At 38.6% G+C, this 25,844-nt stretch overlaps 7 protein-coding genes across 12 annotated transcripts in view; 5 read left to right on the top strand and 2 right to left on the bottom strand.

The window, feature by feature from the left end:
• Positions 1-209: 209 nt before the first annotated feature.
• Positions 210-7,046, top strand: LOC105691319 (39S ribosomal protein L10, mitochondrial). Its single transcript, XM_020855588.2, has 3 exons — positions 210-366; positions 5,927-6,436; positions 6,508-7,046. Exons 1-3 carry the CDS (start codon positions 345-347, stop codon positions 6,750-6,752), a joined length of 777 nt encoding a protein of 258 aa, XP_020711247.2. The 5' UTR covers positions 210-344; the 3' UTR covers positions 6,753-7,046.
• LOC105691275 (partitioning defective 3 homolog) lies at positions 379-5,991 on the top strand. The gene has a single exon (XM_012409636.3). The coding sequence runs from the start codon at positions 1,013-1,015 to the stop codon at positions 3,938-3,940; it is 2,928 nt and encodes a 975-aa protein (XP_012265059.1). The 5' UTR covers positions 379-1,012; the 3' UTR covers positions 3,941-5,991.
• LOC105691129 lies at positions 6,761-14,211 on the bottom strand. 3 transcript variants are annotated; one of them, XM_048652515.1, is made up of 11 exons: positions 14,063-14,211; positions 13,608-13,684; positions 9,919-13,538; positions 9,522-9,778; positions 9,272-9,449; positions 9,051-9,208; positions 8,782-8,972; positions 8,503-8,614; positions 8,243-8,425; positions 7,909-8,151; positions 6,761-7,824 (listed from the first exon to the last, which is right to left on the bottom strand). In XM_048652515.1, exons 3-11 carry the CDS (start codon positions 13,487-13,489, stop codon positions 7,744-7,746), a joined length of 4,974 nt encoding a protein of 1,657 aa, XP_048508472.1. In that variant the 5' UTR covers positions 13,490-13,538; positions 13,608-13,684; positions 14,063-14,211; the 3' UTR covers positions 6,761-7,743. The 3 variants fall into 3 exon arrangements, with proteins under 3 accessions (XP_048508472.1, XP_048508471.1, XP_012264842.2); XM_048652514.1 differs by having other exon boundaries at positions 9,919-13,684; XM_012409419.2 differs by lacking the exon at positions 14,063-14,211 and having other exon boundaries at positions 13,608-13,888.
• A 289-nt stretch (positions 14,212-14,500) lies between these two features.
• Positions 14,501-18,328, top strand: LOC105691519 (nuclear pore complex protein Nup93-like). The gene is made up of 7 exons (XM_012410048.4): positions 14,501-15,267; positions 15,371-15,551; positions 15,637-16,600; positions 16,677-17,001; positions 17,080-17,436; positions 17,518-17,635; positions 17,764-18,328. Exons 1-7 carry the CDS (start codon positions 15,089-15,091, stop codon positions 18,073-18,075), a joined length of 2,436 nt encoding a protein of 811 aa, XP_012265471.2. The 5' UTR covers positions 14,501-15,088; the 3' UTR covers positions 18,076-18,328.
• On the bottom strand, positions 18,209-19,460 carry LOC105691528 (ADP-ribosylation factor-like protein 2-binding protein). 4 transcript variants are annotated; one of them, XM_048652518.1, is made up of 6 exons: positions 19,401-19,460; positions 19,229-19,303; positions 18,885-19,162; positions 18,706-18,791; positions 18,529-18,625; positions 18,209-18,418 (listed from the first exon to the last, which is right to left on the bottom strand). In XM_048652518.1, the coding sequence occupies exons 2-6, from the start codon at positions 19,245-19,247 to the stop codon at positions 18,326-18,328; spliced, it is 573 nt and encodes a 190-aa protein (XP_048508475.1). In that variant the 5' UTR covers positions 19,248-19,303; positions 19,401-19,460; the 3' UTR covers positions 18,209-18,325. The 4 variants fall into 4 exon arrangements, with proteins under 4 accessions (XP_048508475.1, XP_020711095.2, XP_012265492.1 ...); XM_020855436.3 differs by having other exon boundaries at positions 19,383-19,423; XM_012410069.4 differs by lacking the exon at positions 19,401-19,460 and having other exon boundaries at positions 18,885-18,991; positions 19,049-19,162; positions 19,229-19,394.
• Positions 19,396-21,745, top strand: LOC105691187 (protein nessun dorma). The gene is made up of 4 exons (XM_012409510.3): positions 19,396-20,752; positions 20,835-21,039; positions 21,138-21,401; positions 21,473-21,745. The coding sequence occupies exons 1-4, from the start codon at positions 19,842-19,844 to the stop codon at positions 21,731-21,733; spliced, it is 1,641 nt and encodes a 546-aa protein (XP_012264933.2). The 5' UTR covers positions 19,396-19,841; the 3' UTR covers positions 21,734-21,745.
• A 431-nt stretch (positions 21,746-22,176) lies between these two features.
• The window catches only part of LOC105691462 (pseudouridylate synthase RPUSD2-like), an 89,139-nt gene continuing 85,471 nt past the window's right edge, over positions 22,177-25,844 (top strand). Inside the window, exons 1-2 of the mRNA XM_012409935.2 lie at positions 22,177-22,351; positions 23,728-24,000. Of these exons, the coding sequence (XP_012265358.2) occupies positions 22,322-22,351; positions 23,728-24,000 (303 nt within the window). The 5' untranslated portion in view covers positions 22,177-22,321. The remainder of the gene's footprint in view (positions 22,352-23,727; positions 24,001-25,844) is intronic.

A 25,844-nucleotide genomic window follows, 5' to 3' on the forward strand; every position in this document is an offset into this window, starting at 1 on the left:
GCAGTGCAACGTGAGTTGACTCGCAATGAACGAAAAATAACATTCTCTCACCTTGTCATGAAAGGGTAGAATGAAAATATCTTTTAAAAACCAAATTGTTATCAAACTATATTATTTGGTATATGGTATCTTGTAATCGAAAAAAACGACAAATTTATCAGAGTTCCTCATTCGTGACGGCCTCTAGGTGGCGGACTGTTGAACAAGTGATGCAGGATTTGGAACGGTACAGACCGCAAGTAGTAATGAAAGCAAGTTTACGATTATTAAAGGCTAGGTCGGAAAAACTCGATTGTTAAACACGAAATTTGCACCGCCAGGTTGGATAAGAGAGTCAAACAACGATGACGTCACTCCTGAATAAAGGTAATCATTGATTAATTACAATTTCAGCCTATAATAACTCCAAAATAGGTATTTTCGTTCCTCGTAATAATTTCAACTGCTTTGCGCATTGCGCGTGCGGCAGACGGCGTGACTTCTGCTTTCGTTTCGTTTCCATCATTCCCCCCAGTTGAAAAGCGTGCACAGAAATAAAACGTAATGGCGAATGCGTCTGTTCTTGATTAATTGATAATTTATAAACTTTGAGTTATTTATTTGATACTATCAAACGTGTCTGAAATTTCATGACGCTCTTCTCAAGACGTAGTATAGTATGAAGATTTTGTTGAACAATTTTCAAATCGGTATCAAAGTTGAAAGTGCACTTATTATTGTGGGTGTTGCTGTTGCTACTGGTGCTGGTGCTGGTGCTGCTACTTAATCCTAGTGAATCATTTGGAACGAATACTATCGCACGTTGTTAACAATCGACCATAATCGTACTGACACAGACTTTATGCCATTGAAAATCAACGAGATATCGCCCCTCAATCAAGCTACAGAAAGCTCTCATCGTTCATGACAGCATTAAGTGTTTACAAGAATCAGTAATTCATCGATCACCCAGCAGTTGAATTTCTACCAAACAATCCATACATGGAGTAATTAGTATGAGCTTTGTTTGAGCATGAAGGTAACTGTGTGTTTTGACAATATCAGAGTAGTCGTACCCTGTGGAGATGGGACGCTACTTGTCAAAGACTTGATGCGCGAGGCAACTTTGAGATATAAAAAAGCAACAGGTAGAAATGACGCATGGCTGACAATAAACAGTCTCTCATCTTTGACGGGTGGAGGTTTACTTGATCCTGACGATAGGCTCCGCGATGTAGCTGATGACAGAGAACAAATAGTTGCGCATTTTGTCTCTGGTGAAAGTCTCCATGCTGGGGGTGATGGTGCCAGCTCTGTTGGGACGAACAGCCCAGATTTCTTTCACACGGATCATAAAGACCAGCACTATGTCATCAATGCAAGAGCTGGAACTACATCAAGTCACATCAAGCGGGAGAGTGCCAAAAGATTATCTATGCATTCCCTATCAACCAAAGAACCTTCCCTCTTAACGCCTTACTCAGCTCAATCTCTGCCACGGGAATCACGTCGCAAAGAGCCATTGGGCCAGGATGCCAAATCGTACTTTGACTTCACTGTTACAAAAAATGATAATTATCGTCTCAACGGAGCTTCTGACGTGGAAGAAGTTATAATAAAAAATGAAGCTGGACCTCTGGGACTACACGTTGTTCCCTGCTATGATTTATTAGGCAATGATCAAGGCCTCAGAGTTGAGAGGATAGAAGCTAATGGGCGAATAGCCAAGGATGGTCAGATTGAGTTGCATGATAAAATTATCCAGATAAATGGTCATAATTTGTTGCATGTCCCATTCTCTAAAGTGCAGGAAATTTTTATGACTGCTATGAACGAGCCTTGCCTTAAAATATCTGTTATGAAAAATAAGAAGTTAAAAAATGACAAAAATGCTAAGAACTACAGCAGTCATAGTAATGACTCCAAAACCGAGACAGAAGAAAGCTTGAAAAAGCTGCAATGCAGTAATTATAACTTACTGCAAACTGCCAACACTAGAAAAATTGGACGTATGATTGAAATCGAGCTTACCAAGGGTACCAATGGACTCGGCTTCAGTGTTACCACAAGAGATAATCCTGCAGGTGGTCATTGTCCTATTTATATAAAAAATATCCTTCCAAAAGGTGCAGCTGTTGAAGATGGCAGACTAAAGTCAGGGGATCGTCTCTTAGAAGTAAACAGCATGGAAATGACTGGAAAAAATCAAGCAGAAGTTGTTTCTTTATTACGAAGCATTCCACCAGGAGGAAAAGTCAAAATGGTCGTATCACGACAGGAAGAGGTCACCTCTGGAACTTCAGACCCTCAATTGATAACTTCATACGTACCTCGAGAATTAACAGTGTCATCTCATTCTATGGAAAGCACAGAGAGCTTTAAGTACTGGAATACTCCTAACCGTTCCCCAACTAAAAAGAGAGAGACTGAAGAACCTGAGAAAATTGATTTACATAGCTACAATCAATCTACAACTAAAAGCCCAAAACCTGTAGATGACATTGTTTTATCTCCCCGAAAGAATCGCATGATACTAACATTAGACATTCCTGTTCATGATTCTGAAAAAGCCGGGCTTGGAGTAAGCGTGAAGGGAAAGACTACGAGCACGGATGATAATTCTAGTGTAGATTTGGGAATATTCATCAAGAGCGTCTTACACGGCGGGGCAGCCTCTAGGGATGGACGATTGCGCACGAACGATCAGCTGCTGAATGTTAATGGAGTATCCCTATTAGGATTATCAAACTCTGATGCAATGGAGACTCTGAGACGTGCTATGCTCAATACCAACAGCTCTGTCACAGGCGTTATTACCCTGACAATTGCTAGACGGGTATCTTCCTACGATATTTGCGATAAGGTATACATTGATTCCGTAGCTAATTCGAGATCCAAAACGAATTTGATTAATAGAGTATATATTGGGGAATCTACAACAAAACTAAGCGACAATCGCGTGAGGGAAAAAAATGATTTGAATTGCCAAACAGATGCAGTTGACAATGGGCAGATTAGCTCTAGCACTTCTGCATCACCTTGGAACCCAGTTATAGATAGATTAACAGAACAATATAACAAGAACAGTATCAGAAATGAAAGCTATTGTCTTGCCACCAACAAAACCTGGATAGACCAGAGCAATAAGCCGCAGAAGTTATCAGTAATCCACAAAGAAGACTCTTTAGAATCTGTTCTTGCCGAAGAGACTAGCCAGGATAGAAGTCAGGGTAAAAACGAGACAAAAAAACATCCTGACGATAAAGACAGTCAGTATTCCGAAGACCCCACCTACGACAGCCAGCTCTCCTTAGAGGAATTGAATTCCTCTGGGAATAAGTTCTCCCGTGATGCCTTGGGAAGACAGAGCATGTCGGAGAAAAGACATGCAGCACTAGATGCAAAGAACACGGATACATATAAGAGAAACAAGAAGCTCAGAGAAGGTAGAGAAGGAAAACCTGTTGTGGAACCATCAAACCCCCATGAGTCATCGGAAGATCCTCCAGCTCCAAAGAAATCGCAGAGTGTTGAGAATTTTGATAAAATCAGAGCAAAAACGATATCACAGGAAAGTACATACCTTGATGAACAGAAAAATCGTCAAAAAAAGATTAACATAGATTCGACGGAGTCCGAATATTTGTATACAATTCCTGGCCGCAACAAATTGATTTCTCCAAGGAAGCATTGGCTCGTCGATGATGTACAGGGTGAAATATCCGACGCAAATAATTACCGAAGTGATCACGATGGATTTTCAAACAGTCGAGGGGACGTGAAGCAGGCGTCATTAAACTCTGCTCTTGATGATAGGTATAAACGGTCTAGGAAAAAGGGAGGCATTAGATCGATGTTAAGACTTGGAAAGAATAGGAAGTCGCTCAATTTTGGTGACAATATAGAGTCACGTCAAGAGGCTAATAATTATTGCAGTGGCACTATAAACTATATAGCATGAATAATATTTTTACAAAACTTGTTCAGAGTGCCTTAACACATACCTATTAAAAACATTATGTTATATAGTATATTGTACATGTATATAGTTTTATATTCAAATTTAATCAGTACTAATTTTTAAAAGGAATATTTCAAAATCGATTGGAAATTTTTTATTTGCAAAGCTATTCTTTGCAGGCAGCAAAAGCAAACGCAAAAATTTAATTTTATGTACATTTAGATGCTTAGATAAGGACGTAAACCACCAAAATCTTACTACGCTATTCAAGTAATACTGGTTGGGATTATTAGAGAGAATGAAAGACAAATTTATTCTGTCCACTATACAATGAATGCGATCTATTATTGATGATTATATATATATTTTTTACACTACTTAATAGTTGCGAGAAGCTACCTCCCTACCTATATGTGAAAGATGAAACACGGAAACGCAGTTTTTCAATCATTTTTTTTTTTTTTTTAACGCTGATCTATTTTTATTTCTCTGTTGGTAGTTTCAGCTTTCAAACAGACTTGAGGAAATTGTAATTATAAAATGAATAGTTATATTATGTACATATAATGAGGGAAATGACTGAAGACAATCATTTTCCTAAGGTGCGATAGGACATAATTTATAGTTTTAACCGATATAACGTAGCCATTCTATGAATACGCTGTTGTAAAATCTTTAAAAGCAGTATTCGAAGTATTATATCCAATATCCGTGCAAAGTATAATGATTTATTCAATCAATGTACTTTTTTTCTTTTGATGTTCTCATGATTTTTTCATCACTTATTAGCTCAAGTTTAATTTTACGAAATCAGTTAATCAATAAGTGAAGTTAGGTATAAAATTAATTAGAATATTCAATTGTAGCAGCTAATTTACATGTGACTGTATTTCTTTTTCAATACTAGCTCATATTATGTATTAACGAACAGTAGTTTTTTTCTTCCAAATATTTAAGGAAGACATTTTGATTAAGGTTTGAAAATCTTTTTGAAGATAAATGAGTAATCTATCATTTATAAACGCTGATTTTTCACAATTGCGTTTTAATAAAATTTCATGAAATATCGATGATATCTGATTACACATTTGATCGTTATAATTATGTATATCGTGTGTTCATTTATATCACCGTACCAAGAAATTAGTACTCCAACAGAGTTACTTAATTAATATTTATATAACTCAGGCTACAGACTTAAATCGCTTTTATCGTCTGTTGCTGAAAGATATTTCGATATGATGGCCTTTAACGAGACAGCAGAAACTTTAGGAGTCAAATAGAATCCGCATACATGTATATCTAGGTACATTATATAATTTATTAAAAATATTTGCTACAATATTTTTTCTCCACCAACTTTACTTGCATAATAATGAATTACGTTGTACTTAATTTTATACAGATGTTCCATTATTATTTACGCGCAAAGAAGTCTCGTCTCTCAGGAGCTCAAAATTTTACTTGACGCAGTATTGTTATAAAATATTTCAGCTCCATTCCATTTGTCAAAACTTTCTCGTCATTCCATTACAATCTTTCAAAATAAACTAGTGCGGTGAAATTTTTTCTGTAGCACAAACATTTATGTGACTGCAACATATTTTAGCTATGTTTTTGGCGTAATATTTAAAATGATGAAATTATTTCCAAATATTGTTAATAAATCAAACTTACCAACTCAACGAAATTTTTTCACTTTCTACAAACCCCCTCTCCCTATTTTCATTTCATCATCTTCTCAGGATCAGCGTAACTTCCAAGCACTGGCTACTCAATGAATAATGCATAACTACCATCAAAGAAAAGTTCAACAGACTTTTTTAGACACTTTATAGACGATTAGGATGTCTAATGTTCCAAATATTTCAGCAAATAATTATCGCAGTACTTTCAGTTTTCTTTCTGTTACTACAATTTCAGAAAATAGAAATTCCAGAATCTTCGTCCTGCAGACGATTAAAAAATGATTTCGTCTTGTTTCAGCTTGGTTGTTACCACCGAGACAGTTGATTGTACAACCAAAGAGATTCCGCGGGAAAATAAATATCCAAAAGCCTAAACCACCGCACTATGAACGAGCGAGGGTCATGAAATTTGTAGAACCTGTCTATGCAAGCTGGAAAAGAGGCAAATCTTTGGACGAACTGTGCAAAAAACCAGACCAAGTAGGTTTCCCAAAGCCAGACAACCCCCTAGAGCGAATTATTGCTCGTGAGGCTTATAACTGGCTCAGCAGTTCGCGAATGGTAGCGTTTTTCCATTTAAATCCAATGACAACGGACGATAGATTCAAATTAGCTGTTGCTCTCAAGAAAGTTAATATGTATATAAAAGTTTACGGGCGTGATACCTTAGCGATAGCTGTAGAGAACACCCCATATAAGGCTATTCTCCAGCTGTTCATCTCTCACAACATCATTGTGTTCAGTCCAGAACCAAATGTTAAACAGCTATTAAAAATTGTCCGCAAAGTACCCTCAGTTGTCCTTATGGGTAAGTACTCTTCAATCTTCTATAAGATGAAAGCATTGAATAACTCTTTCATTACATTATATTACTCACAGCTGGAATACTCGATGGAAAGTTTGTCGATAAAAAAGAGTTTGTGAATTATGCTTCACTTGGTGATCTCACAGCAGTGAGAACAGGACTTGTACAGGTGCTGCAAAATGCAGGCGGTGTAAACCTCAACCGTCAGTTGACCCATCATCAGTCATTGCTTGTTTCTCGTTTACAACAAATTTCATCTCCAGACTCAACTGAGGACAAAGCTGAACCAACAACACCCACAGCGGACGCCGCTGTTTGATACTGCAGTTCGTAAATATAATTTATTCATCAAAGAGTTACATTAATTTTTCAATAAAAATCACTCAAAGATACAAAAATGTAGGAACGCAATTGAAATGATGTTGTATGTATGTTTCTTTCATATGCTGATATATGAATATTAGTATGTAAATAATGATATCGTTTCAACGTGATAATTCTGAAGAAGATAACAGTTTTCTTTTCATTCTGTTCTTTAAATTATCAAAGCTTTATCCCTGAAGAGAATATTTACATAAATAGTTCATGTATAAATACAATGGTATATCACGTTTTCTATCCCGACTATAACATCCACAATTTATCGCTGTCTTGATTTTTGCAGACTGATTTTATCACATTAGTTGCATTTAACGCCGATTATTGCTGTTTTTAATGCTAATGTAAGTCTTCCAAAACCAATTTATTAAAATTGAACGTGAGCTCGAACAATGAATCCGTTTCGCGAGCTAATTAAAACTGTAGAATACAATCGCTTTCTTGCCAAATAATTGTTCGGTAAAAATATAGTGACCGTATATACAAATATACAAATTTTTTGATATTTTTCATTCCATCAGCTACCATCAAATAGAATATGTAACAGAAAAAGTAAGAACGTTATTGCTTGTTTTTGCTTCATATATTGATGTAACCATCAAAGAATGATTGCCTTATGTTGTTCAGGTAAGTGAAAATATCGAATCAATGATGAGCAGCTTACATACGACTATAACTTGACGATGCTTTTTCTGACAATGAGAGAAGAATCGAAGTATTATCGTGGCTGATTCTTCCACTAATATACCTGCATTTAATCGTTTACTCGGATTGCTCATTTACTGTCACCAATACCACTAAAGCTTATGAGTAAAAAATATATGTATTAGACGATGTATGAATCAAACAATACTAAGCGGTGAAAATACGGCATTCATCGATATCCGTGAATCGGCTGAACTATTAAGTGATTGAATTTTAGCGGGCACTCTTCAATGGCAATAGTTACAACGTGGATGACACTTTACTCCATTCTCACCGCATTTGCATCCTCCAGAAGTGTCTCCTTTACCCTAAATTTAAGACATTCATTAGCAAAAAGTGGGGGAGTTCTGCAGTCCTATGTTTAGAGCGATTAAAATCTGAAAGACACTCACTCCCGGACCCCAACGTGGTCCTCTCGTCACCCAGCATATCTCAGTCTTGCACATTGAGCAGCGAAGCCAATCGCAGCCCCACTTTTTCATAAGTACAACCGCGCAAGTTGGACAAGCTAGTGCTTCTCCACTTTCAACCATCTCCTCGAGTACGGCTGCTGTTCTTTTTGTCTCCTGATCAGTTTCTTTCAATAGTCGAATCTCGTCCTGGTATTCTCGACAATTCTTATTCGCATGAATAGCCTTTTGAGATCCACGGAGAGAAGATAAGAGAATCATGTTGGTAAATTTTTTTTCACCATTAATAGTATGCATCGTTCTCAGTCAAACTCACCTGACATGTAAGGCAATTATTAACGCCGCATACAGGACATAGAAAAACGTTGACGTTATCATCGTAAATGCACCAGCCTCGACAATCTGGTGTTTTGCAATGAAAAGCGTTATTTCCTGCATTATTTTCTGCCTGTGATACCGACTTCGCCAAATGTTGCTCGTAGATTTCAGGAGTAACGAGCTGAAATTTATTCCATACCGTTAGTCAACACCGAAATTGCATTATCGATTTATTTCCTGACATTTTCAATGCTTTACCGCTTTGATTTCACGCTCTTGCAAAGTTGACTCGCATGTATACTCTGGATCCCTGAATGGACATTTTACCTCAGCTTCATCACAGTACAGAATTGTATTTGCGATACAAGTTCTGCAAAAGATAACAGTTCTTCAATCGTGCTAACATGATATTTACGAAAGCGAAATATTCTTAAAATCAATGTGTTATTCGAACATTTGTACAATTCTATTTTCATTTTCACGATTTTCTTTTACCGAAGCGATAATTGAAAATCACAAAATTATATTCCACGTTACCTGCAAAACATGTGTAAGCAGTCCCTGAGAATAACTCCTTCGTAGGGTCCATAAGGTGCAAAACAGATAGGGCATTCGATGGGTACAGAATTTGGAATCACGTCAGAGTTTTCCAACGACATAAGGTGCTCGTATCTCTTTAATTTCAATTCTTCTATCGTAGGTTCTTTAGCATCAATCGTAGTAGGTTCCTGAATTTTTATATCTCTCATTTCAGGTGTATTATTCTTTATTCTACCATTTCTACCATATTTTCTGCCTTATCTCACCTGCAAAACAGCTTCGGGTTTCACCTCTGCCTCTTCTTCTTCGACGACTGGTACCACTTCCGTTCTTTCCTCAACAGCCGCAGTTATTTTTACCTCTTCAGCAGCCTCCTCTTCAGCAACCACTTTATCAGGGCGAATTCCTTCGTCATTCTGTAAATCTATGAATTGTGAAATTATTTTAGTAGTCATAAACCATCAAGTATGACTGTAATTAAGAATACCTGGTGCAACTAGGTAGAGAAATATTGAAGATCTGTCTATAGCGTTAAGTTCGTTTAGAGTATGATCGTCGTTATCAGCTAAATTCTTTCCTATTATCCAACGTTGTACGTTAACTGGTATATCAAATTCTGCAAATACTTTTTTCTTGAGCTCTGCGACTGTCGAGTTCAAGGATAGCTGTCGAAATAGAATGTGTGTAAATCACCAGATTTGCTACTTAATTTGAAAAATAATTAATGCGGTGCATACATGCAGTGGTATAGGACCTTGGTGAGCCAATTTATCTTCAATGTACATGTCTACGGTGATTATATCCGATGTTTTGACGTTACCAGACCGTTGTCGGATTACCGAACAGTGGATTTTTAACTGTGCAAGTTCCTTGGCAAGCCCAGCAGCTTGTTGATGTTGACCAGATGCGATTGCACCTTCCAATTTTCGAAGCAATCGGTTTATCGCTACGGTGTTCATGTTCGTTTCCGGATTCGGCTTCTCTTCATCAGCTTCTGTGTAATAACAAAACAGAAAAAAAAAAATGAATGATATTACAATTAGACTATAATTAGCACGAAATGAGCCCACGAGTCGGTTTGGATCTTCGGAGTGAACGGGGGGGTTCTTTGTTTTCTCACACAGCAAAGATTACCTTGATCTGTACCGGTCTTGGGATTGCCCGAGGTCAGAATTCTCGGTTTCTGTTTCTCTTCTTCTACCTTGACCTCCGTAACGAAGTGTTGTATATTTTCGGGTTTATTATCGCTGACAATTTTCTTTTCATTATTCGCAATTGCGCTTCCTCCAACTGCACCAATTTTGTAATTCTTAACGCTATTATCTTCCGGCAATGAGTTATTGGATGGGTTTGTAATCACGGTATTTGCGTAAAGCGAGTCTTCAATCACGTTCATGTATGTATTTTGACCATCTTTTACCGCAGTTCCTTTTTCAGTTTTCAGAGCCTCGATACAGGCGAAATCTCTGGGTCTTATCAGCTGAAAAGTATTTCGGGTCAGGCCCGCACCGATGATCTTTCTTCCGGTCGCAGTGCATATCGTTTCATCGCGTTTCCATCCGGACTTAGGATTATGCCGATCGTTGAGTTTCTCCCCAGTTGGATTCTGATCGATTTTCCGCAAATTGGCACTAGTCTGAGCGGCTGACGACACTTTATTCGATTTCAGCCCCTGCTGTTGTAGGATTTGAACTACTTTTTCTTCAGGGCGTTGCGAACCACCCGATGATCCTGCAGAGCGTAAGTTTGACTCTAATTTACTCAGGCGGTTTGAAGTGGCAATTTTAGACTTCTGATCTATGGATATTTTCGAGGATTTAATCTGTACTTTTTCGTCGTTCGTTAATCTGGAGACGGGTGAGCTCTGTTCATTCTTAGGATTGATCGCACTGAAAGGTGCAGCTACTTGTTCGCTGCTCGTCGTCGGAGGATTAGCGGATTTAGCCCCCGATTTCGCTTTCGGTCTTTTGGGCAACGAGTGTTTCATTTCTATGAGCATTTCTTTCAAATCGGCTCGTGAGAGTTGTTCCACCACTGTATTAACAGCGATTATTTTTTCCGAGTCTAACTTTTCCTCCTGTTGCAGCCGCCTGCTTGTCCTGTTATCGCGATATTCGAAGGCGTGATCAACCCGCGAAGAATTATCGCTTCTAGATTGTTTTTGTTTGTAAGAATTTCCGGCAGCTTCCTTTCTCAGATTTGTTGTAGCCGTTGGTTTTTGATCTCTCGATCTGGACCGTTTTTCGCTTCCGTTAGCCGCAGACGATGTCCTCTCGGGGAAATATCGTTTTATCTTTTCCTCCCATCCTGTAGCACTGGATCTTTGTTCAGTTCTTCGAATATCCTCAACGATATTCTTCCTTTCACCACTGCTGGATCTTGTTTGATTGCAGGCTTCGGCTTCGAGGCGTCGAAAAAAATTTATGGACGAAACATCCCCCGTTTCATTTATTTGCTCGGTTCCGTCGTACAATAATCTTTTCGTAACGATTCTATTATTTTGATCATAACTGCTCAGCCGGTTACTCGTCTGCGCCGGCTCTCTTCTAACGACGTCAATTTTTGACGGTTGATTCTGTTGGGCTCCAGATTTAGCAAAGAATGTCGCGTTCACCGTCACCTTTGTTATGTTGCTAATTGCATTGAATTTAGAGATCAGTGCCCGGGTCCCCCGCCGCTGTGGTTCAACTGACGAGGAAACCATTTCGGATATAATTTCGCCACTAGGTGTTCTGTTTTCAAACTCGGCTTGAAACGACCCTGAAGATCTAGCAAGGAATGCTTGATTCCTGGCCTGTTCTTCTTGGACTATAGCAGCAGCTTCCCTATCCAATTCGCTTATGTTAGTCAGAATTGAAAGATTCGATTTTCGTTTTTCTTCCTTATTTTTAGAAGGATTTCTTCCACCATGTTCGTGATCTCGTCTATCAGTCGTTCTCCCAAAAAAATTGTTTATTCTTGAGAATGAAGATCTGTCGAATGAAACGACGTCAACGGCAGCTTCGTGGTTCGAGACGGGTGCCTCATGATGACTGAAAAACCGACTGTTTCTATCCCGAGATTTCGAGAGGGTTGGAATTTTGAGAACATCCCTTCTAAAAGAGCCGGAAATATCTCTTTCACTTAAAGTTGTGTTACTTCTTTTGTACCAAGGCCTTGGAGCCACGTGATTAGATTGCAAATTTTCACCCTGTATCAATGAACTTTGCTTTTTTAATTTGTCATCCGAAGAGCGATCTTGCAAGACGTCCATATCTGTCAAAGAAGATTCACAACGAACCGGAACTTTATCGGTGTCGGTCTGCGACAATTGTGACGTGGAATTTGATTTTGTTGGAAGCAAAACTCCGCCTTCTAGTTTTAGGGTATCGTTACTGATTATTAAATACCGGTCTGAATCTTTTTTGTTTTCACGCTCATCCGCGGATTTTGAACAACCAGATGTACTTTTATTTTTTTCAGTGACTTCTGATTCACCAATTTCTCGGTTTGACGATTCCGTCAACGATGAACCCTCCGGGCCTGTGAGCGTTGATATCGTCGTAGGGCATCTCTTACTATTTCCAGCTGTTTCTGAAGGCTCACGATTATCCCCTGGAGGTTTCGGCGCTCGTCTTTTCCTTCGTACAGAATTAACTCCGGACGAATTAATTGTATAAGTTTTATTCTCTGCACTACTTGCCGCTGCTGCTGCAAATGACGTGAATTTTGTCTTACACTTAGTTTCCTCCGAATTGATTGCACCTGGTGGTTTCGGGGCCCGACGTTTACCTCTAACGTGAGAGTACCTTTTTTTGCAATTATTGGCTAGGTCAGCATTTTTACCGGAAGTTGGGAGACTGCGATAATGATAGAACGGTGATTCTTGTTTAATGAGTTCGCTTTTTTTTTCGTTGGTCGGCGAACCGTTGTCGTTCTTGTTGTCGCTAATTATTTTTCCGGTGCAAGGTAAATCCGCGGCACTGCTAACGACACGATATTTGTTATTATTATTCGTTTTTTCAGCTCTACCGGAACTACCCGGATTATTAGATGATAACGGATCGTCACTATCAAAAGGGCAACTGCCGCATGACGATCTCACCGCGAAATCATCCGCCGATGAGTGTTTACGGAAACGATGAAAACGGGCGCGTCGTCGATTTCGTAAGGATTTTCCGATCGATTCACAGTTGAGATTACCGTTTGATAATTTCGTCTCACTTTTGCCAGGTCGAAAAGTGAAGCTATGGACGGTCGCCGTACTGCAGGACGTATCAACGCTGCATGAACTGGAATAAAGGCTGCACGGGGACGTATTACCCGGAGCTGCAGTGGTCACTGGAATATTCACACTTTGCCTGACAGAGTTCGATGACCCTTTAGGGTTTCCTTTGTTTCCCCGAGGACGCTGATGTTCGTTGGTTTCGGGATCAGTAGGATTAGCCGTTTTTTTGAACCAATGAAACAGCGAAAATCTTTTACTCGCGTTTTTTCGCCGAGGTTGAAGCTGTTGAAGCCGACAATCAACGGACGCAGACGAGACGGACTCACCACGATCATGGACGCCGGCGAATCCCAGCTTCGTTATTTCTTCTCTTAGTCCGACTATTTCTGTTTTAACTTGGGGAAATTCCTCGACGCTATGCTGCAGTCTAACTGAGGGTGCAGTATCATCGTCGAGAGAACTCCCGTTTCTCTCACTGCAACCAGTATGCAGTACCATTATTCAAACGTCGCTGCATCCCGCTTTGATCGAAGAGCCTCGAATTATCCTATCGATATACATATGTACATATTTCTTTTTAAATTCAATACACTGTTATCGTTATCATATAACACACCGAATATTCGAATTTCGTTGTTTTATCGGCAGTTTTGAAGCGTGGATATTTCTGCCGCTTGCGCAGATGATGTGTAACTAAAACACGAGGTCAGCAACATCTTAATGTAATGTAAAACGTGGATGTTTAATAGTGTTTATTGGTAAACTAACTGCAGGGACAATGATCGCGAAATTAATTCAGTGCAGGGGGGAATGAAAAATAATTTTTTCAAACGCGTATGTAAATATAAAAGCAAGATTTTTCCCTCCCGTGATATTATACGCTGGTGAACTCCCAGCAAAGATACACTAGTTTATACTATAAATAACTCATGCTCCTCCTATAAATGGTTGCCGGGTTATTTTCACAACTCTTAACGCTCAACGGTATTGGTATACGTTACGGAGATGTTCATGATGATGATTATATCCTGATGAGAATTTAATCAAAGAACATTATGACAGACTATATACCTATTATATTATTTTCATCGACACGTCCCACAATATTGTATGATCCCTCTGCGATACAAATTTTTGTTTTCTTTGGCGATACATCCAAAAATTATGTAGTCAGCCAAAAGTTACGGATATAAATGTCTGATTTTTTCGTTATACTATGAATTGACTCGGCTTTGCGAAGTTAAATTGCGAAATTAGTTCACGGACGGCGTTACAATCGCCAGCGTACCCATTTCAATTGTGATGCCGATGAACCGCCAGTTTCGCAAATTACATTCAGATACCATTTTTAACTATAAATTTCAACAACATATTGACCCTGTCTTTTTATTCACAACCAGAACTATTGTTTGAGCATTTTTACACTATTTATACTGCAAATATTCTTTTTTATTACCCACGGTATGATCCTAGTTGGATCATGCAATTATGATCATCTCCATAAAATGAACCTCAGCTGCAGTTCATGAAATCCACGGAAAAGGAAAACGTCATGTAAAAGTAAAAAAAGAAAGAGTATGATTCTTAGACGTCCTAAACATTCCTTCGTACAGAGACAAATTATTTTTAGTTTTCGTCGAACGTGTACTTCGCAATACCACTTTTATCAAAGAATTCATTCAATCGAATGTATCTTCAAGTTTGAAACTCGTTCTGGATGGTCGAATGATTTTAAGATTTTTCCCTCATGTTTGAGGCAACTTTGAAACGAACTTATATAGAATCGTTTCTAAAAGCATAACAGTTTGTAAACGGTACGTTTTTGTCATGTCTAAGTACGTACGAGGTAATTTTCGAGACTTTCTTCGTTGATTGAACTTTCAGAAGATCGCAATATTTTTCAAATCTTCAACAATTGCGTTCGCGCTGAAATTTCAATTCTCGCCCCTGCGGCGCTTTAACAACCTGGCGCTAGACGTCGTGATTTACCAGGCCTTTTTGAATTTGGGGGAAATTCGTTGTTGCGAGACCGTAGAAGCCCTAACCTTTCTTCGCTGATGCAGTGCGGTTTATTTTGAATACAAATAAATATTGTCAATGATGGGAGATTCGGATTTTAACGAGCTCCTTCGTTCGGCTGAGCAATTATCAGCAGCTGTAGAGGGAAATGGTGAATTGCCACAAGTTGAACGAAATTTAAGGCAGATTTTAGAGGCTTCAAACGAACTATGGTCGCGTGTTGCACAGCCCGGCAGTCAGGATAACCAAGTCCAAGCGTAAGAATCTAAAATATTGTGATAAAAAACTTAGCATAGTTGCGTTGTAAATTTATGTCACTAATTCACATGATCGATATGCTTTTAACTGCATGATATCCAGGCATCTTCTCCTTGGTTCTCGTGGGGTGGATCTACCGCAGATATCTCAAAAGTTAAATTCTCTGAGTGCAAGGCGTACCTTTGAACCATTGGATCCAGTTGCAGACACAGACATTGTAAGCTACTTGAGAAATGAGAAAGAAAATGCAATTCTTGGAATCATCGAACAAGTGCACAAAGATGTTAGTACTTTGTCAAATACTATATGAGTTTATTTTGTACTTTGTAATAAATATCACTGGGCTAATGCGCAAGATTGTTTTACAGACATTTGAGCTCAATAGAGTTCATCAGCTGCAACATATGCTGGGAGAATGGAAACAAATGCGTTTTGAGATAATGAATGCCATGACTGCTCCATCCGGAGAGTTAGTTGACTTACGTGGGGTACCGCAAAGAACTAAACTCGCTGGGACGATAGTGAGTGGTTTGTCCAATGTTGAGGCAGCTTATGCTGATGCAATACAAAGCTACAACGACATGGTATTGAGAGGCATATCACGTCCAAGCCTATTCAATGTTTTGACAAAGGCCTCAGAGACTTTCAATGATAAAAAAGTAGCAGATATGTGGCAGATGGTAAGATGCATGATCGATATTCCCGTGACGCCAACAGGTGATCAAATGAAATCGAGAAGCAGCACTCCAGTTGAAAGGAAGATAGTCTCACAGGCGAGGAAATATTTGGAAAACCGTTACAAAGACTTCATGAATTCTGTCATCAGTGAAAATCTTGCACAAGCAATGCGAGGTGGGATTCCTGGAACTTTACCACTGGTGAAGAGCTTTGTTAGGGTAAAAATACAATCGCCACTGGGGTTGGAAGGAATACAAGTTGACGGAAGACCGCTCTGGCCATTGGTTTATTATTGTATGAGAGCTGGAGACTTCAATGCAGCCTTGCAGTGCCTAAAGCAAGCTGGATCTGGAGTCGACGAATTTAAAACAGTCCTAGAAGAAGCTGCGAATAATGATAATAAGCGGCCCAGTAGTAGAGCAGAATCTATTGTTAAATTGCAGTATCGAAGACACGTGCGGACTGCTACTGATCCCTATAAACGAGCCGCTTACTGTATCCTTGTTCCTTGTGATCCCGACGATTTACACTCCGAAGTAATGTCTACTGCCGATGATTACTTATGGCTTAGATTATGCCAGGTCAGAGACCAAGGTGATTCTGAAAATAAACTCACCTTGGATCACTTACAGACCACGATTCTTGAAGAATATGGTAATTATTCGCATGTTCTATTAATTCAGATTTGTACATCTAATTTTTCGATTATGGTCAACCATGATTCTTACAGGGGAGAATTATTATCGCGCAAACGAGCAGCCATTCCTTTATTTTTCCATGCTGTTTTTGACCGGACAATTCGAGGCAGCAATTGAATTCTTAGCACGTGGTGCAGGAGCACGATTATTACCTCACGCTGTTCATTTGGCTGCTGCTATGCACGAACATAATTTACTTGGAGTCAGTCAAAGCGTCCTGGCACCTCTGATAAGTGTTGACCCTATGGACAAACCCCCAGCAAAAAGGCTAAATTTTGCCCGACTGATACTGCTTTACGTTAAAAGATTCGAGGCTTCCGACCCAAAAGAAAGTCTGCATTATCTCTTCTTTTTGAGGTGAGCATATGATTGAATTCTTCGAGGATTCAAAAAAAATGACAAGGACTTTTATGTTAATTATATTTCTTTGTTTAGGTCAATGAAAGATCCGTACGATCGCAACATGTTTGCAGCATCTGCCGCAGAAATGGTCGTTGACGCATCAGCAGCTAATAGAACTCTACTAGTCGGAAAAATAGAAAAGGACCAAAGACTTCCAGGAATATTAGATCAATTACAAATAAACACAGAAGACGTAATAAATATTTGCGCTGATACATTGAATCGCAAGGGCCTTCTCGAGGATGCAGTAACGATGTATGACTTGGCTGGAAATCATGAGAGAGTTTTATCACTGATGTGCTCCTTACTTGCGCAAGTCGTCAGCCAACAAGGATCTCCCGGCTCACTTAGGTCTAGACTACAAGCAACTGCAAATGATTTGAGTCTGAGGTATGTTGGAAATATAGAAAAAACAAGAATACCTGATTGCCATTACAAAATAATTGAAAATATCAAAATATTTGTCCATAGATATGAAGGAACTACTATACAAGCTTCATCAGAATCAATTGCCACTTTTTATACCCTGAGAGATCTTATGGTCTTCTTCGATCAATTCCACAGTTCACAGCATCAAAATGCTTTGAGGGTGAGTTTTCTTTCAAATTTTTATTCCAATTATTTCCTAATTTGGTGAAGTAAAACCAAATTCGAGGCGTTCATTAGATAACCTATTGCATTGTGAATCTGTAATGTCGGAGCGTAAAATTTTTCCAGACAATCGCAGACTCCAATTTATTGCCTCTCCATGTCAGAGAAGTTGATGAACGTGTGACGGGACTCCGTCGAATATCCTCCGAAGTAACTGGTATTTTGGCGGATGTTCTCCTTGCTACGATGACCATTCTGTATCAACTATATCAAAAATTACGCTCGGCTGAACCAGGAGACGAGATGGCTAGAGAACAACAACTCTCTGATCTTAGAGAACAAGCAAGAGCTTTAACCAGTTTTGCTGGCACCATTCCATACCGTATGCCAAATGAGACAAACAGCAGACTTGTTCAGATGGAAATTCTGATGCATTAGAAAAAAGGTCTATACATCTTATGTCGGCAGACTAACAGAGTCGTATACGTTGGTGGAACAATTGCTCGGTTTTATACTTTCTAAATACCGTAATTAGAAAAATTGGAGGACAGTAAAAGTTTGCCACAATATAAATCCAGAGTTAATTCACAGTCTTGCACTCTTACATATTACAGTTACTGATATAAATATAAATAATTCCGATTGTTTCAAAATACATGCAAAAGTTCGAGTGTGAGACTCTGGAGGATTAGCCAGCAGGCTCGTTGCTTTCTGAACTCATTGATTTGATAGATGTGATCGAAATTCCGCTACTGAAATCCTCTACCTTTCCTTCTTTCACCTGCAACAAGAAGAGAAGAGGGACTTTTTCAGTGAATGCTAGCTGCCTATTTACCAAAACATTGCTGAAGTGCTCAATGATCTCTGAGTGACCGAAGCGGTCTCACTGACCGCTTTGTAATCCAATAGCATTTCTTTGAATGCTAGAAAGTCTGTTAACGTTGCAAGAACTTCAAAGACTTCGCCATCCAGTTCAGGTCGTCTTTCACTGTAAAAAAAAGTTAAACAGTTGGTCGAACAAACTTCGGAAGTGGTAGTTCAGTATTAATTGTATATCTAATTTTGTACTTTAGCTGATCTAGAAAGGTAGCGATTGAAAAGTTCGGCACGGATTTCTTGAGCTGTTTGACGATGTAGTTTTCTACTTCTTGGTTCTGTAAGTAAAAACATATATGATGGTGAAAATATTAGTATCATCGAGTACATCTAAGACATGATAAAATTTCATTGCAAGGAACGAAACTTACATACTGATTGAATATTTCCGTGTAAATGAGCTTATTTTCTTCCTCAGGGCTAAATATGTGCCAATAGTTGTCTAAGAACTTCTGTTGAATCTCTTGAAACTCACTTTCTGAAACAATGATGTTCATGTGCATATTGAACAATCTGTGTACAAAAGAATCCATACCCATTAAAAGGTCCTCTATGTGGCCAATGATTCTGTCAAAACTTGCATCTCTGTCATCCTTTGTTCCTTCATGGATTCCTGGGACATCGGTATCCATAGGCATTACAGTGATATCTAAAATATATGATGACTGCCAGTAGTTACTGAATGAAAGGTTAATTTTTCATTTCCTGAACAAACCTATAGTCTCTTGATTCATTACGTATCACAAACTCGAAAGAATTCTATTCAGATTCTCATGCCAAGCGTTCACAGCTGAAAATTATTAAAAATGCAAACTTAATGCAGGGTTAATGAATGTCAGTAATGGAAAACTGTCACAATTTTTGTTTACAAACGAGATGTCACGTACGCCGCCCTCTTGTGTATCCTTGGTAACAGTATGATTCTTAAACGCCATTGGGCGTTTGTTCAAACGTCAATCCGTCTTCTATTTCATCAATGTGCTTTGGGACTGGTAAAATAACTTGAATCAGGTAAAAACCCATGAGAAGTCGACTCTACATATTGAATTGTGAATTTCTTTAAGCATAATTTATAAAACTCTTGACTTTCCTATGCCGAGTGTCATTTACTACGCTGCTTGTATCGAAAATCTAGCAGACGACGGTGTGGAACTTGTAACGGATTTATTTCATCTGATCGTTGTATCTGGTATTTCTGATCTCGCATAAGAGAATCGTCGTTTTGTATTCATTAATTGATCTGAACTATATTTGATAAGTTATTAATAGTGGTACTGAACAGAAATCTCTAACAATAAGCTTACATAAAATTGGGAAGAGTATCAGAAATGGCGATGGAAATATATACATTTGACAAAAGTCTCCAAGAACGGCTGACCGAATACACAGAGATACTGTCAACGGAAAAAATAGTACCAGCATCTCAAATCCGCTCCGAATGGTCCTGTTACGTCGAGTTGGTGATAGAACCTGTTGGATGGCGAGCTCTTTGGAAAATTCCACGGCTGACATGCCAAGACTTTGAGATCCACTATCCTACTATTGTAGTTGTCGAGGTTGAGAATGTCGAGTTCCGAGAACTATCTGCGTTAGTGAGAATTGTGGCTGTTCAAGATGAGATACAGTTACCAGAAAAGTACGATGTTCCTCTGAATGAGCTTTACCCAACCCATCATCAAGAAAATGAAGTCCTTGATATGGTAGGCACAGCGAATTGCATCGATCAATTGAGATTCTTCTTCAACTATCTATGGATGCCATGGGACACAGACGATGATGATAATACTGACTGGGTCGCGATGCATTTGGAACCTAGGATAAGGTTGTTTTTTGACATGAAGCGAGGAGTTGTAACCAAAGAAACTTCTGATGTTATTAGGAGTTTAGTGAGAGAAGGAAAAGATATTCAAGAAAAAATTGTCCGGCTTGAAGAAGATATTTCAGATGAGGAAGAAGAACATGAGGATTTGTGGGATGAGGGAAAGGCCTGCCAGCTGATGAAGCTTCACTTCAGACTGCAGCAGATTAAGACTGAAATGGAAGTCCTCGAAAATCCTGTCATGAGAGAAGTGCTCACTAGAAATAAAGGTGTCACTATGACGGACAAAGAAGTTAGGAGACGAGAAAGTAGAGGTAGAAAGTTGGAAGGATATTTTGTTTGGCTTGGTGGTCCTGTTCAGGATATGATATTCTCGTTGAACGAAATTCAGGCTGTCCTTGGCGGAGATATGTTCTTAAAGTAAGTGGCACATAAATTCTGAAAGGCCATGAGTGACCAATGCACTGTAAAGTCATTTTCTTATAATATTCTGAACTTTCAGAACTTCAAATTGCCTGCAAGAAGCACTGGATGCTTCTGAAGTAAATGACATCGTTGTTCTTGGTAAAGGTGACCACCAAATCAGGGGTGCTGGGGGTTTGGAAGAAGGAGGTGTGATGAAGGGGCTAGATGGTCCTGAGAACACTATTATTTGTGGTAGAGAAACCGAGTGTGGACCATCACTGATGGATTTTTCTGGAGGCGAGGTACTTTTTTCTTTCTTTTACTGGTGTAACGTTGCTCATATTTGAGTTTATCATCTCCATGCAACTTTGTGATGAATTGAAAACTCTTACTTCGTTAGGTAACTATAGAGAGTGTTACTATTCAACTGGGAGAACTTCAGATGGGTATATTGGCTCGTCAAGGAACGCTGCGCCTGACAGGATGTCGGGTATTAGTAGAGAATAAAAGCGTCATTAAATTAGGTATCGTAGTTTTACCAGGAGCTAAACTGATTGCACAGAATACAGTTTTTGAAGGACTGGGAACTGCAATCGTCATTCATTCTGGAGGTGGAGTTATACTGAATGAATGCCAGTTCAACGAGTGCATTGAGGGGATTCAGGTATAATGATAAAATCTTTTTAATTTTTATCAGAAAAGATGGTTTGGTATTCAGTTATTCCTTTATTCCAGATGCATGACGATTCTAATTTGTCCATGACAAACTGTGCCTTATCAAATTTCAAAGAGTATAGCATACGCATGGAAACACAGAAGTACATGAATGGTACAGAAGCAAAGGTTGGAGGTACCGAATTATTAGAAAACATTTCAGAAGTCTGCATACAGGATTGTATATTCAAGAACAATGGTAAGGGTGATATTTTACTCCAAGCCCAACCCTCTGCTGCTCTTTCAGCCAAACAAGAAGGTACCACTGCCATGGTGTCATGAATAATCTGTTAGTATAATATCGAATTTGGTGAATATATTTTTATATCCATCAATAGGACAGAAATTATTTGCTACAACCATTGTTACATTCCACTTAGAATATTTGACGATTACTGCATTACTCATGCGGTCGAGAAGCCAGTAAGTAAAGTTTTTTTAAGTATTACTCGTACATTATGTATGTTTTTTAGAATATACGTTATTTAGGGTTGGTTGTTACAATTCGATAGTTATAGATATACAAAATAATATAATTTGAGTCGTAAGACAAACAACAAAATAAAAACAATCAGCTTTCTTCAAAAAAGTGAGCCGATCAGACATTTGTTGAACTGAATGAATCAACCTGCAACATTTTCGAAAAACCATCAAGTGCCTAGAAATGGCGTGACCTGCCATTTATACATTTGAAGCATTGGCGCACTAAACAATTATGCGTCGGTACGAAAGGCGCAGCCTTCCTGCCCTTTCGACAAGATGGCGTCCTTAGTGATGTTAAGGGTGAAAGCTTTCGCATCATTTCGCATGCGGTTGCCTGATTGTGTCATGTCTGTGTGATGTGAGTGTGTTAGTGGTAATCAAATACTCATGAGGATAGTGAACCATCAATCTACTTTGGTAAAATGAATTGATAAATACTATCCATATTTTAAAAACTATTTGTCCGACTTATGGCATGCGATTTACTAAAGACGATCATCTTTAACCGTGAAGAAGAATGTATTCCGAAATCTTCTTCCCGGGAGACAGAAGTTATAACCTCAAAACCCACACCGATACTGTTGCCCATGCTCGTATATAAAATATAATTATAAGGGTACCATTGTTTCACATATTATTCAAATTAGACTATTTACATTCATTAGTTAAAATACGTTTTTTCTTCGTTCACCGTACAATGCGGTTGTTATTTGTCACAAAATGGAACGATTGATTGATCTTAACAATGTTTGATAGGCCGGAAAAATCGGCAAACAATTCGGCAAAAAATAATTTGCCTTTACTTATGATGGAACCATAGATAAGCTCTATGGATGGAACACAACGGTGTGTTTCAGACTCTTTAATTCCATGGAAATCGGAGTTTCGTAACATCACTTGATTTGAATACCTTGGATTTTTATAATAACGGAATCAATTTCGAAATTCCATTCGATAAACTAGATATTGCGTATGCGGTTACGTGGAGATTCGTATAATATAAGTCGTGTCTGGACCAAAATTATAAATGTATAAAGTTAGCTTCCATTCTGAAAATATTCAAAATCAGCCAATCACAAATTACATAGTTTTAAAATCCACTTCTCTAAGCATATACAAGATTATAGAATAAACAGTGTACACGTAGTATATTTTTAATTTTATGCCCTACAACCCGTATTTTCGTACAATAGTAAAATGAGTAATAGGCAACAGCTGTTGTCCTCTATATTAGTCGAAAGATAATCCATTAATCTTAATTCATTGTCAGGTGTGATACACACATATCCTGACTAGTCATACATTATCTCCAGACGCGGTTGTCTAACGCCCAAAAAACAAAAAACAAAAAAATCTGCTTATTACATCTCGAATATATTGTTTTTTGGCGGCCTGCAAAAATTTCCGGGAAAAATCGGGTGAAAAAAAAATCTAAGAACAATTGCGACCATCTTTCTTGGTTTTGTAATTAGAATTTTCAGTCGCCAAAAATATTCCATAAATTTGCTGCAAAATTAATTTAAAGAAAAAAACTTAGTAAAAAGTCTTCAGACAGAATTTTAATTTCTTCGCGCGACGCTAGATATATTTCTTGCTTCGTATGTCCATTTCGCTATTTTCATTTTTGATCTGCAAAAATTTAACTCCCGACAAAAAGCAAGAATGATGAGCACGTATATTATATGTATATTTTCGTGCTTCCCATTTGTTGAGTTTAGTAACGGTGTTTTACGTACAGGTATACATGCACATATGTTGGTGTACCATACACCGAGTGTTTATTGTTGTTTTAGTTATTCAGTGACGGTCACCGGCTCTGCCTATTTCTAACGAAGCCTAGCAGAACCAAGAGCCTTAGCAGCATCGCAAGTTTTCCTCTGTTCAAATTGCTGCGGTTTTATTCTCCGTATCGCGAGAAAACGATGGTGGAAACTGCTGTTGAACCCGATAAAGTTGAGGACAAGCAAACGCAGTTCGGACACACAAGGGTTTTAGAATGCTCCGACTGCATTTTCGTCTTCCAGGACACGCTTTCCGACTATGAAGAACCCAGCTCCGATGTCGAGGTGAGTAAATAGCCAGATTTGAAAAGTAATAATTTTTATTCTCCAAGCGAATCAATCCTACCTTTAAGCATCCCTGACCCGTAGACCTTTTCTCTTTAAATGCCGAACTTATGCCTCGGCTCAGCAACACACGCGACCCATAAAGGTCTTCGAGCATTTAAATATGTTGTGTGCAATTAATCCTCCTTTTCATCGATGCCTCTGTTGCAAAGTCGATGTTGGAAAAGCGGTAAATGAAAGATGTGTATAAGGAATTTATACACGTCCAACAGGGAATGCGAGTCGCTTATTACCGGTTTTTGTCGTCTCCGTGTTGTTCAACTATAGAATTAATATCCCGTTAGAATATTGTTTGCATGTAGTTATACCTATTTATTTATATACTTCTAGGGTTGTTAATGATTTATCAGCAGACATTTATCCCTCGCATTTTCGCGTACCAGATATTTCTACTGGTTCGGAGTTTTCAAAATCGTTATTCTTTCCGATTTTGGAATCTTGTCAGGGGATTTTATGTTACTAGTGCCTTACCGTTTTTGACCAACCTAACAAACAATTCACTGTGGACCGCATTTATAGTACAATAGAAAGCACGGATGCAGCAACTAGTTATACCCACAGTCCAAAAATAGTCGCTCTCTGCTGGAGCGCGATGATCAATCACTCGAAAAAGAATCGTGCTCGTCTCTAAATAACTGCGTATACTTGAAGGGTGTGCGATCTCGACTTTTCCTTTTCTCCTGTTCCTTTTTCCCTTTTTCCCTCTTTCCCTCTTTTCTCCTTTATCCTTTCACCCCCTGGAGTAACCCCGAACTTTCCTGACCGTTGGACGTAAAGATACGTATGTATAGATATACGTCAGACGTCAAGTGTTGCTTTGCTTTGGCATTTCCGTTTCCGTTTACGTCGCGAGTTCGCGTTCGAGTTATATTATACACTATATATTACGTTGTTTGTATTTTATGTACACATACGTACGTCAAAAACGTCCGTATAGTTATGACGAGTGATCTCTCTTACTCATCTTACTTATATAGGTGTATACAACTATATTCCATTCTGAAAAGGTCATTTTACTTGACGAAGACTGACATTTTTCTTCTCTCCAACATTTTCCTAAATCTTCGGAAATTACTTTTTTTTTTTTTTTTACCCTTCCCGGTAGATTTATTGTCATCTCAATCCATCTTGATTCTCTTGTATTTGTTTCAACTTTTGAATGATACACGATCGATTTATAGCGTCGACTAGTATGGCACATTGAGATTTTTCAAACGCTGTAGCCTCAAATTAGTTTCAATTTTGATGCCTAGAATCGACATTTTTTTCAGGCCTTTTACGATATTCCAATGTATTTCAGCTTCAGAAATCCGAATTCGATGATCAAATTGGACCATCTATCGAAATGATCGGGTTATCGCTAGTATTTCGTTTGTTGGATGAAAAAATGGAGACATCTCGATGGGTTTTTCGTCGTAGCCTAATTCTTATTCGCTCGTTCGTTATCTTTATCCAAACTTGACTCCACGAGTCCCCATTTTTCATTATATACTCATTGTCAGTCGCAGAAAATATATTTCGCAAAGGGTTGGTCCGTCACTCGGTCGCACATAATGCGTAACCGACACATCTGTCATTTGGCGTTTCGTAATTTTTCTAGCGGAGCCCAAATCACGAATAAAAAATGACTCGGCTCATTCAAACGTAACATTACTCGTTTTGTGAATTCTAGGAGCATCCATTTGGATAACCTGCGGCAGCAAACGACAGCTATTAATAACGATTAATATCTAACTCGGTTTTGCTCTGCGTCCGTCTCTGCTTACCATGATACACTGCCGCTT

Source organism: Athalia rosae, chromosome 3 (assembly GCF_917208135.1).
Source record: "Athalia rosae chromosome 3, iyAthRosa1.1, whole genome shotgun sequence".
NCBI lineage: Eukaryota > Metazoa > Arthropoda > Insecta > Hymenoptera > Athaliidae > Athalia > Athalia rosae.